The sequence below is a fragment of the Panthera pardus genome, unplaced genomic scaffold (genome assembly GCF_024362965.1).
Source record: "Panthera pardus isolate Hobbes unplaced genomic scaffold, ASM2436296v1 HiC_scaffold_8, whole genome shotgun sequence".
NCBI lineage: Eukaryota > Metazoa > Chordata > Mammalia > Carnivora > Felidae > Panthera > Panthera pardus.
The window spans coordinates 125767225-125780310 of NW_026527013.1; the positions used below are offsets into that span (position 1 = coordinate 125767225).

The 13086-nt window shown below is 34.6% G+C and overlaps 1 protein-coding gene across 4 annotated transcripts in view; it reads left to right on the top strand.

Moving 5' to 3' along the window:
* The window catches only part of SEPTIN7 (septin 7), a 118162-nt gene that overhangs the window by 71184 nt on the left and 33892 nt on the right, over window positions 1-13086 (top strand). For all 4 annotated transcript variants that reach the window (XM_019418149.2, XM_053898156.1, XM_053898158.1 and 1 more), the window contains 2 exons: window positions 9052-9152; window positions 9978-10112. In XM_019418149.2, the coding sequence (XP_019273694.1) occupies window positions 9052-9152; window positions 9978-10112 (236 nt within the window). The remainder of the gene's footprint in view (window positions 1-9051; window positions 9153-9977; window positions 10113-13086) is intronic.

A 13086-nucleotide genomic window follows, 5' to 3' on the forward strand; every position in this document is an offset into this window, starting at 1 on the left:
AAATAAATTGGCCAAACAAATCAGCAAGTTTATCAAAAATACTGACAGACTATGTGGTATTGTCTACCCTAAACCAATTGCTTAGACCAAAAACTTGGAGCCATCCTTAACTCCTTTTTACTCTTTCCTTCCACATGCAGTCCATCAATAAATCCTGTTACTTCTGCTTTCACAATATATCCACAATCCTACCACTTTCCTAGTACCACTCCTATCCAGGCTCCATCATTTCTCTTCCTAGATATAACAACCTAATTCGCTTCTCTGTGATCGTCGGCCACTGCCCCAATCCTTCTAACAAAACAGTAAGAATCTTCTCTTACAATGTAAATCAGATCCTTTTGAACCTCTGTTCAAAACTCTTCAGTGGCTTTCCATTTCAGAGCAAGGCTGGAGTCCTTACAGTATCTAGAGGACCTTATAAGATTTGCCCTCACCCCTCTCTGTAACCTATTTCCTGCACTTTTCCACTTGTGGCTTATTCTGCTCTGACTAAACCAACATCCTTGCTGTTCTTTGAACAGGCCAATCCTACTTTCTACCTCAGGGCTCTTCCACATCTTGTTTCTCTGCCTTCAGTGCTCTTCCCTGAGATTTCCTGATGGCTTGCTCCCTAATTTTCATCAATTCTCTGCATAAATGCTGCTTTTTCAGTGAGGCCTTGTCTGGCCACCCTATAAACTCCTTCCGGGCCCTACCTTGGCTCTAAATGTATTAAGTTCTGTGAAGGTAGCAACTTCGTCTTATTCACTGTAAGCTCATTTCTTAGAACTGCATCTGAAAACTGCATCCAGTATTAATGAATGATTGAACAAACAATTTAAAAAATGTATATGACTTAGTGTTTAGTTGGGATATTTTGAATTTCAGGATCTTTGAAGTTTTGTTAATCTTTTCTTCTTGGTTCATGATGTTTTATAAATCACTATTTAGAAAAAGTGAAATAATTTTAAATTTGAGAATTTTTGAGGTTTTTAATTTGACAGTTATTTTATTGTTTTTTAAAAAAATTTTTCAATGTTTATTTATCTTTGAGAGAGAGAGACAGAGAGAGACAGAGTGCGAGCGGAGGAGAGGCAGAGAGAGGGGGAGACACAGAATCCAAAACAGGCTCCAGGTTCTGAGCTGTCCGCACAGAGCCCGACGCTGGCCCGAACTCACAAACCAGGAGATCATGACCCGAGCCGAAGGCAGACGCTTAACCAACTGACCCACCCAGGCGCCCCAATTTGACAATTTTTTTTTAAAGTTTTGTTGGTTATTTTCATTTTTTTCTTGAGTAGAATATTTAAAAATTATTAAATTAATATGTGGCTTTACACAAAAAGGCATAAATTTTAACTTAAAGCTTGATGAACTTTTGTATATGTATCCATATATCCAGGTAATTACCACCTAGATTAAGATATTGTAGTACATTTCTAGCACCCCAGAAGACTTCCTTGTGCCTCTCAGCATTACACCATACCCCAAATATAAATAGCTTTCTGACTTCTGTTTCCATAGATTAATTTTGCCTGTTCTTGAATTTCATTTAGATGCTATACTCTTTTGTGTCTGATTTTTTTCACTGAAGACTGTATCTGTGGTATTTGTCCATGTTGTGTACTGTAGTTTTCATTGTTGTATAATATACCATTGTATGAATATATCTCAAATTATATTCTATTGTAGGTAAGCATTTGGGTTTTCTTTCTTTGTTTTTTTGTTTTTTTTTTTTACCAATATGAATATTTTTGTACATTGTTTTAGTGGACCTAGGGACTCATTTCTGTTGTGTGTCTGTGCATATTAATATAAAGGTATTTTATTGTTTCAGTTAATTTGCTTTCATATAAGATTGAACATGTCTTCTCTACTCATTAACTGTTCAGATTTCATTGAAGTGTTTTGACCATCTTAATATTTCCTATCTTTTTCTCTTTGATTTGGAGGAGTTTCTTATCTAGATAATTGTCCCTTATATTTCATACATTCAGGATAATTTATCTCAGGCCAGCATCTGTTAAAGACAGTGGGAGAGGCGCTTTGTTAGAATTCTGTTTACATTTGCCTGTCTCGAAAATAATTCTGTTTAAACTCACTTTACCTTCTCTTAAGGTAGCATTTTGAAAGTGTTCTCTTCTATTGTGAACATCTTCCCAACTCTCTCTCTGTCTCTCTCTGAAAACAAAAGAGTAATCAGGGCTTGAGAGTATCTATAGTAAGAATTTTAAAACAAAGTCCTGTGTACTACTATTGAATTTCCTTTTTACCAAAAGTAAGACCTATAACATCTGAGAACTAGATGGATTCTCACTAGAATCCCAGAGAAGTACCCTTTCCTGACTGCACCATGGAAGTATTCCTTGATATACTGGAAACAAGTTCAAGATCCTCTAAACTCTTTTCTTCACTTACCCAGGAGAGAACATAACATGTTTTGAGTCATTCAGTGGATTTAGAAAATAGAATATAGTTTTCTTTTACAGTTGAATGACTCTTCACCAAGTCCAGAAATGTAGCAGATAATCTCCTTTGGAAGCTCATAAAATCTTTCATTGGAGACTGGTCAGAAGTATTACATCTCAGTCCAGACATTTAAGACCAAGAAACATAAAATCATGAGTTTCAAAAAACAAATGTCTACAATTTCCCTGACCTGAAGGCTGTCTGGACCACTTCCAACTGTCAAAAAAAAAACAAAACAAAACAAAACAAAAAAAGAAAAATCCTGTGATGTAGCCAAATAGGGAGTGAAATTTTAATAAAGACCGTGATCTCATAATCTCCTCCCTGAGTATTTTTTACTTATAAGAGACTTGTATCATTAATAAGAAATTCCTTCACATTTGCAGTCTTGGAATGAAGGAGAAGCTGTCTACATTGGACAGAGAGATGGTTCTGAGCTTCCTCTGTATCAAAGGTTCTGATTTGAATGAAGTTTTCAGTATTAAATAGAAGTCCTTTGGGATTGATTCCCAGTGTGCTGTCATGAGCCTCAGGACTCTGGCTCTGCAGCTCCAAATGTGAGCCAACACTCTAGTTCCAGAGTTCTTTATACCAGTGGTTTCCAGACTTGAGAGTCCATCACTGGAAGACTTGCTAAAACAGCTTACTGAGTCCCTCTCCCCAGAGTTTGCTCTTTAGTGGGTTTGAGGCAGGACTCAGAGAATTCATATTTCTAATAAGTTTCCAGACTATGCAGCTGCCAGTCAGGATACTACGCTTTGAGAATGAGTGCTCTGTAGTCTTTCTAGCCTGATACAGACTGATTTCATCCTGTATTTCTGGGAAGATTTTAGAGAGGGTACTGTTTATCCTTAGTTCTTTCAGAATATTTCACATTGAATGAAATAGTACCATATTTTCTATTTTTATTCATATATTTTTTTGTTAATAGACTGATTAAAATGAAGTGATAGAAATAATTGAACGCTTGTTCCACTTCATGTTCCAATCTCAAATATAGGTCCTTAGATTAACAAAGTTTTAAGAAAAATATTACATACAGTGATGCATGTACAGTAGTAACTTTTATAATATTGTTATATTTGAAAATTTTTGGATCATATGTCAAGTCAGTTGAAAGGTTGCCAGCTATCTCCAAGGGAAAAGATGCCCTTTATTCTGGGACTAAATCAGTTCTAGTTTCTTTGTGAAATGAGAGTGTTAGTTTTTTTTTTTTTTTAAGTTCTTAGTTGGCAACCTTATATTGGTCCCCTTTAAATTTTTTTTCTTGGGGCGGGGGGTGCCTGGGTGGCTCATTCAGTTAAGTGGCTACTTCCACTCAGGTCATGATCTTGTGGTTTGTGAGTTTGAGCTCCACATCGGGCTCTGGGCTGACAGCTCAGAGCCTGGAGACTGCTTCAGATTCTGTGTCTCCCTCTTTCTCTGCTCCTCCCCTGCTCGCACTCAATCAGTCTCTCTCTCTCTCTCTCTCTCTCTCTCTCTCTCTCAAAAATAAATAAACATTAAGAAAATTAAAACTTTTTTCTTGGGCTGCCTGGGTGGCTTAGTCAGTTAAGCATCTGACTCTTAATTTGAGCTCAGGTCCTGATCTTGCGATTTGTGAGATCAAGCCCCATGTGTCAGGCTCTGTGCTGACAGTGTGGAGCCTGGTTGGGATTCATTCATTCTCATTCTGTCTCTCTCCCCTCAACCCACTCAAGTGTGTGTGCATACACTGTCTCTCAAATAAACTTAAAAAACCCTTGTTTTTCTTGGTTTGGAAAGTCCTGAAAATCACTATTGCAAATTAAATGGCTACAAAAATTTTAGAGGTGAAGACAGGTGAAAGCAATGAATCCTATCCTATCCCTAGGATAACATTTTATAGACTCCTTGAGACATTTTTATAAAGCCCAATTAGGAAACTCTCTTGTTGGTGTTGGTCCAATATTGATAGTTTTTTAAAGTATTCACGGGACAGACATTTGAATATCTTACTCCAGGTTTGGGGGCTACAGTGATGATGGACACGGTCAAATTTCTTAACGATCTCGCAATCACATGATTTAGTGAGAATATTGCTGCTGTGATGTGTTATAGAGGTTACCTTGGCAAGGTAGATTTTAGTGAAGTAGTAGGAATGGAGGGCAAGATGGCAGTGGATTGAAAAGGGATAGTAAATGAGGTCGTGAAGATGGGATGGCTGTGAAGAAAAGGACAAGAGGGAATACCTGGAGGTTGAGTGTAGGGTACTGAGAGAGTTGTTTGGTTTTTATTTCCGAAAAAGACCTGAGAATGTTTATATCCAATGGAGAATCAATCCCTAAGAGATGAGAGGTTGAAAATAAACTGGAAATAGTCTAAATGGTTGTCAACGTGACTCTGAAATGGAGTGATCACATCCCTGGTATATATTGAGAAATGAGCCTCAGGAAGAAAGGGATCTATTCATCGGAACAGAAGGAAAGACTGTTGCATCACACAAATTGAGGATGCTCTTGTCTCATCTAGAGATGAGGTACTTTGCTGAGCATGGTTGGAGAGATAGTAATGTAGAGCTAGAGAAGAGCCATTCTGGGAAATGAAAGAGGCATGGGACTAGTGAGCACATAAAAGCATCATTGGATAGCAGGGAAATTCCTGTCAAATTGAAGTTCATAAATTTTGTGTAACAAAGATATCTGGGGTGGAAAAGAAAAAGAAATAAAGGGTTTAGGAGGGGGGTTGCTAATAGAAAATGAAAAGGACAAGACATTTAAGTTCTCAATTTAAGGAGGTGCAGGGGATTGAGGTGTAGTGATTTAGTGTAGCAGGCAGAATTCGAATCTTTGGATCAACTTTATTAATAAACTAGGTTTGGGTCTTGATGAGAAGTAGTCTTTAGGCATAACTATTCTACTGTTGGTCATTGCCTCTTAGTTTCTTGTGGAACATGATGAAGTATCTAAGATGATAACTTATCTTCTCAGCCATTAAATAGAGTAGGTAGTGTTTGTGTTTGAGTAAGTGGAGTATCTCAGGCTGTTTAAGTCTCTTGTTCCACGTCTCTGCAGAGCTTTGGCTGTAATGCCACCTCCTGAGCAAGTTTAGGTATAGAGGTAACTCCTGACAAAATTTTAACCCTCTCCTTGAAATTTAATACAGTTAATTGAGTAACACTTTTTATTTACCTTAACAAATAGCTCTTAAACATTGGTTAGAAAACTTAAGTTATTTAACAGTCTTTTAAAAATGAAAGAAATGAAGCTATGGAAACACTGAAGGTTTGAGTTTGTTGTTGTTTTTTTCCCCTCAGATTGGAAAACTGAACAATATTAGAAAAAAGAGTGCCTTACATTTCTGGGAGTTAGGAGTCCAAAAGAGGCCTCAGTAAATTAATTATACATAAACAATATAATGGGCTTTAGTTTTATTTTTCAGAAAGAAACATAATTGAAAATGCCCTTGATTCATTCCTTCAGCATTAAATTATGCATTTAATGTTAGAGAACTTTTGAGTGATGCCATAAAATATGCTTATGTGACCTGCTTAAGTAAAGTGCATGGGAAAATGGCCATTTGGAATAGATTTCTTAAGAAAAGTTTGAAATTCCTGAACTTGAACTAATTTGTTTTCCATGGATCCCATGAGGATACTTGCAAAACCAGATGATAGGATACAGTCAGATCCTGTGAATGGCACTAGTTTACAGTTATGTTTTCTGGATCTCTTCCATATGTTGCCTTCTTTGTATTTGACCATGTATGGATACAAAGAATTTCATAGGCCAGAAAAGTGGCTTTTATAAACAGACTCTTTAAAGTACAGATCTTAATTTTTCTTACGTCCATAAACAATTAAGTTGTTAAACTGATTATAAAAATAAAAAGGAAACAACGGTCTTAAAATTTAAGCTGGTATGGTGTGTGATTAGTATACAACCTATTACTGAAGATAGAAATGGCCTTTGCTTAGTAACAAGGGAACCAAAAGTGGTTTGGGGTAAAATTGGGAGATGATTCATGTAGAACAATTATATCCTGCATCAATTTCTAATATATAGTACTATGTCATTTAAAAGAATTATTAAGTAAAGGGTAGTATGATTACTTTGGGTAGTTCTGCTTCAGTGACCATTAATGAATAACCTGTTTTTATGACGGAGAGGGAAGCCAATTCAAGACATATCAAGATGTTGCATTTGACCAGATTGTCCTTTAAAAAAAAATTTATATAATGACAAATAACTAGATTGTCCTTTAGAGGACAACCATTTTATATTTTTATAAGATATGAACTTTGTAAGCCACATAACACATCTTTTTTTTTTTTTTTTTTTTTTTTAGTTTTGATAATCTAACACTGATGAGTCTGATTATTTCCTCATTTTGCCTTCCTCGTAAGAGTAACCTGGTATCAGACTACCGGTATTATCTTAGCTATGTGGTATGAAACAGTGGTCTCCTATGCAATGCACATCCATTGTTGGTACTGAAAATGGTCAGAAAGCATTAAGAACCCTATTTATTGATGTTTACTTTTTTAATCTAGAGAGAATTAATACTGTTAATACTTATTAACAGATTTCCAATTGTATATATTGGAAGATATTGGTATCTTGTATATACAATACCAATATACAATATATACCAATATACAAGATATTGGTATCTTGTATATATAATACCAATTGTATATATTGGTAGATAAATAAATACATTTGGGATGTTCAAAATTTTCACCAATAGTTATACAAGGATTAAAGCAGTTTAGTAAAGAGCATTGGTATAAAAGATAAGACCTTTGCCTCTTATTTGTCTAAAAGATTAGAAGTTCCTCCATAGACATGCATATCCAAATCTCAGGCAGTGTTTTCAGTGTTAACAGTTTTTTTACATGATTTTTTTTTAACAAAATAACTTGATTGCTATCGACCTGCACTGTCCAATCCAGTGCCACTAAGCTACATGTGGCTATTTAAGCTAATTCAAATTAAATAAACATTCAGCTCCTCAGTTGCTCTAGTCACATTTCAAGGGCTAAGTAGCCACATGGGCAAGCATCTAATGTATTGGACAGTGAGGGTACAGAACATTTGCATCATCTCAGAAGGTTCTGTTGGACAGTGCTGCTACAGACTTTCCTACTCAGTAGTCTTAGTCTCAGTTCCTTGGTCTCTTCATACCTCAGCCAGCCTCTGTAAGAACATGTCAAAAGGGAATGGAAAGACATCATTTCTGTAAGCCTGAAAGGTACACCCAACTTTTTCTACCTAGAAATTAGAAATTTTCCTTTCCATACTCTGTTAGCAGACATAAATAGTTGAAGTTGCTTTACACATATTGATGATTACATTTTTTCCTTAAGTCTAGAAGTACTTAATTCATACCGTCTTATGGCAATTAATACTTAAAGTTTGAATCTAATTCTTCCCTCTTAAATTAGCCTACCAACGTACCTAGAGCCTCTAGTCCTAGTAAACCCTTGATGTAAATGTACATTGAGGGGTGCCTGGGTGGCTCAGTCAGTTGAGCGTCCGACTTTTGATTTTGGCTCAGTTCATCATCTCAGGGCTGTGGGATCGAGCTCTATGTTGGTCTCTGTGCTGAGCTTGGAACCTGCTTAAGATATTCTCTCTCTCTCTCTCTCTCTCTCTCTCTCTCTCTCTCTCTCCCCCCCCCCCTTCGCTCCCCCTCTCCCCCACTTGTGTATGTGCATGCTTTCTCTCTCTCTAAAAAGATAAATAAAATTAAATTTAAAAAAATAATAAAAGTGTGCATCAGATGAAAGCCTGTGTTTTTCTGGGGTCATTATTCCCCTTTTCTGTTTAAATCCGTGTTTACTTTATCTAGCAGCAGCATATGCCCAAGATGAATGACTTACATGTTCTGATGCAGAGTTTGGGGTTACAGAAAATCTTAGATTGTAGGAGGAATTGTTGTTATTGTTCAAGTCTAATACCCTTTCTCAAATAGAACATTCTTACAAATTGTAAAGAGAACCAAAGATTTTAATCAGAGGTAGTAGGATTTTTTGTTTTTTTTCAGTGCCTGGACCTTTGCTGATCACTTTGGCATAAATGTGAAATATAACATTTGAGAAGAGAGTTGGATCTTAGCCATAACATAAACACAAGTGCAAATAATTATGGCCATACTGAGAAAGATTTGGGAATGTAATAAGTTCACTTGAGTAATTGGTTTGGACCAAACTAGATGGAAATAGTTCAGAAAAGCATTTACTGTAAGTGGTAGATTAGATGTACTTGTTTGGTTAATTGCATTTCATTTCTATGAATTACTGAATCATTTAAGCATATTGTTTATTTGTGTTGTTAGACACACATTAGATCATATAGGCATTGTATGGCTTTAGTGACTATTACTATTTTATCAGTTCCCATTTTCCTTCTTTATGTCAACTATAAGCCATAAACCCACTACTTACATATGTGCCTTTCTTTCAAGTAACCAGGATTTCTCATATCCACAATAATTGATTTTAAAGAAAATGTGGGTAGATTTAGTTTGCAGAAAATTTCCCAGTTGGTTTTGATTAATGCTCATCTCCCTGCTTCTTACCTTGTAGGAAACCACAGGTGTAATATATGGTATTAATATCTGTGCCAATAATTCTTACAGGTGGAACAGTCCAAAGTTTTAATCAAAGAAGGTGGTGTTCAGTTGCTGCTCACAATAGTTGATACCCCAGGATTTGGAGATGCAGTGGATAATAGTAATTGGTAAGAAGGGTTTGTCATCACTGCTTTATATTGATTGCATTTTGGGTATCGGTGGTTAGACTTTTTCTGCTTAAGATTTTTAAACTTCTCATCTTAGCAGAGGTCACTGAACTTTTTAGTGATATGACTTGAGTTCTCAACACCAGCTTTGCCACTTACTTGACAATGTTATTTAACTTCTTTGAACTGATTTCCTTTTCTATAAAATGGAGGTAATACCTATCATAGAATTATTTTGAAGACAAATTCTAAAGCAACATGGATATAAGAATTCTCATTATAAGGAAGTTAAAACTTCATTTTCTTCTATAATTTTATCCACTTATTGTATATATTATTTTCTATCCCATCCTAATTTAAATCTGATTTTAAATGTTCCATTTCTCCATAAGTCATAAGTTAAGAAAACATCCATGGCATTCTATTTAGAAATAGTATATTATAAACAATATTTTTCTTTGTTTTTGAAGTAAATTTCTGTTAACTTTTAAAACAAATAAGTTCATCATGAAGTTTTTGTATAACTTAATCTTTTAATTTGAAATAAAAACCTATGTACTTAATGCAGATAACATAATTTGGTTGTGTTTTGACGCTAAATAATTAATTTTTTTCCATTTGGAAAGTTCAGAAATAGTGAATCAAGATTTATCCAAGGTAATAACTACCTGTTTTTGAATCAGTATATGTAGAATAATTTGAGATATCTTCCACTGGTTTGATTGGTTTTGCCTATTTAAAAATATTGATTACTGTAGCAGTCCTCAGTTGTACCTTCATATGTAGAATTGCAACTTAATTATTTTATTTATCTGCTTTTTATAGCTGGCAGCCTGTTATTGACTACATTGATAGTAAATTTGAGGACTACCTAAATGCAGAATCTCGAGTGAACAGACGTCAGATGCCTGATAACAGGGTGCAGTGTTGTTTATACTTCATTGCTCCTTCAGGACATGGGTCAGTACCTTGATGCTTCTGATAATCTGCTGTTGTTTATTATGACTGAACTTTGGGGATATATTTTAGTTATCCATATCTCTGTGGAGTACATTTAAATATATCAGTTGTAAAATCCCAAATTCTATACAAAAATGGCTTATAAAAAACACGTTGTAAGTCCTAGATAAGTTAATAGTAACCTTCATGCGTAGGCTTTTTTTTTTTTTTTTTTTTTTTTTAACCTGTTCATAAGGAGCAGTGCTTCCATTATGGTTTAATGTTTCAATGTGGCTAATTTAGCTTCCTTTTGACCACTCTACCACAAATTGAACTACCAAATAAGGGGAAACAGCTATAAAAATTAGCTTACACAAATTTTAAGAAACTTCAAAGATGCAAAGATGTTTTTACTATGAATCTGATAGAAAAGGTTACAAGAAAGGTTAAGTACCAAAGTTCTTAGTGTGCCATTTCTTTCTTCACTAAATTTCTTTGGCTTGTGTTTCACCTTAGCTATCACAATCATATTGTTTAAGTTTCATATCATCAGTGCTACTCTTCTACTTATTAGGAGTTAAGGTGTAAGTGTCTTATATTCATCTGATCTGATTATTTTTGTTAATATGGCTAGCTTGTATTCCTTTTTTTATTGTTTGTACTTCCTCTGTCATCTGAGTAGATATATATGTCACTGTCAACTGCAGATGTTTGTAATTACTCTTCTTCAATCTTTTTCTTTAGATAGATGACTCTGTATAGCTCAGCCACCTGTCTTCCCTTTTCTGCTTCTTTCTCGATCTTTTTCCTAGAAAGGCTAATAATGCCCATTATCACTATCGTGGTTGAGCAACAAGTCTGAATTATGTAGTTTACCATTTTTGCACTGTCAGATTATAGTGACAAATGTTTCTTTTTTTTATTTCTAATATTCTTCTATAGTGTTCTTTGAGGTTTACATATTGTATAAAATTGATTCATCAACTTAAAAGGCTTAAAAAAAAAATCTCAAAAACATAACACACGGGCACCTGGGTGGTTCAGTCAGTTAAGCATCCAGCTTCGGCTCAGGTCATGATCTCGCGGTTTGTGAGTTCAAGCCCCCATTGAGCTCTGTGCTGCAGCTCAGAGTCTGGAGCCTGCTTCAGATTCTGTGTCTCCCTCTCTCTCTAACCCCTCCCCTGTTCACACTATGTCTCTCTGTCTCTCAAAAATAAATGAGCGTTCAAAAAATTTTTGTAAAAACTAACACCCTGTATAGCCTTTCTTGAGTACTTGCTAACTTCTTCCTGATATATGTATTAATTAATTTATTTTTTATTCATTCTAGTTAACTTGCTAGGGCTTTTTGCTAGAAGACAACAGAGTAAAATCTTAACCTGCAATTTATTTATTTATTTTCATTTTTTTAATCTGCAGTTTAGTCAGTAGAAATTTGTCAGTTTATATCCAGTTTTATTATTTTAGATCTTTTGGACTCTCTCCAAGATTTAGTAATTCTCATGAAACCACATTCCTTCTATCTCTGGGGGAAAGTACATTTCTTAAAATTGCATGGGAAATGAGATTTAAAAAAATTTTTTTTTTTTTTAATGATTCAAACAATGTGTGGCAGCTTTGGGCCATTTCATATTTGTCACAAGGGATGGGAGTTCAAAATTTTTATTTTCTAGGTGTAAAAATGTGCTTTTGAATAGTTTCTCATCTTAACTATTTTTAGACATGGAACAAAGTTTTGCCCATTGATAGGTACTACTGTGTATTAAGTTAAAGAATAAAACACTGAATTTTATGTAGAGAATTCCTGATCTGCTCACTACAGACTAAAATTGTAGGCAGTCTGAGAGATGAATCAGGGCCTTTCTGTCTTATCTGGGTAGTCCTTTTTGGAGAGGTCCTGTTGTGGAGTAATTATAAATCGGTTCAACATTGCATTTTCAGTGTTCCCCACCTCACCCCACCAAGTATCGTCACTAAACGACTGGTAGTTGCTATTAAGTTTAAAAACTGACTTGGAACTTGAATTTTAAAATGGTATTTTTACCCTTTTGAATATTGATTGCCACTTAAAAAAATCAGTTTCATTCAGTGAGTTTTATATGGAAGGTTTTTTTTCCCTAAGAAATATATGTATGTGTATATTAAATATTTGTCATTTGCCCTGTAGTCATTTTATTTATTTTGCTATAGGCTTTGAGGTTAAATAGTTTTCCCCCTCTAATATGGGTTTATCTTCTAGAAATTCTATAAAGGACTTTCCATTGTTTAAAAACAACATTTAAAAACTAAATTTCTTGGAAAAGATGACCTGAAATAAAACTAAATGGACAGAGGAAAAATTTCACCCAGAATGTAATCTACATGTGAACTAAATGTTTTCTGCTGTTGACATTTTGTAAGCTTCTGAAATTTGTATTCTAATTTAAAAGGGCAGAAGGGTTTTATCGGGGCTTTTATAAAGATTTTACCTTTTTTTTCTAAAGTTTAATTTTTAAACTGATTTAAATGTTCTTCGTCCTTGTTTTATATTTAAGAAGTTGACTTTACCAATTTCCTTGTCATGGTTGTTTTTTAGTGTCTTTCTCTTTAAAAGTTGAGATTATAAATATTCAGCAAGTGCTGTTTCACTGTTAAGTGTAAAGCCTTGTTAACTTAGATTTTGATTTTAATATTTTGTATTAAATGTTCTTAAGATGTATTAAAATTTCAGAGTAACTGAATTCTTTTGTTTCTGGTTTAAGGAGGTGGTATTCACGATAATTTAAATTTGTTATGAGTATAATCTGGAAAGTGAACCATAAAAATTTATAGATCTGAGATTGATTGGGCCATGGCTTTTATATTTAGTGTGGTGTGTTATGACTGATGAAAAGAAGCAAAATTTAAGATTTTTTGGAGTTGGATAGGTTCTTTCAGTTAGCCTTTGTGAATAAGAATGCTATTTATAGATAATACAGTGTTATTCCAGGGACAGTCTCTTTTCTGTGGTGTTCCC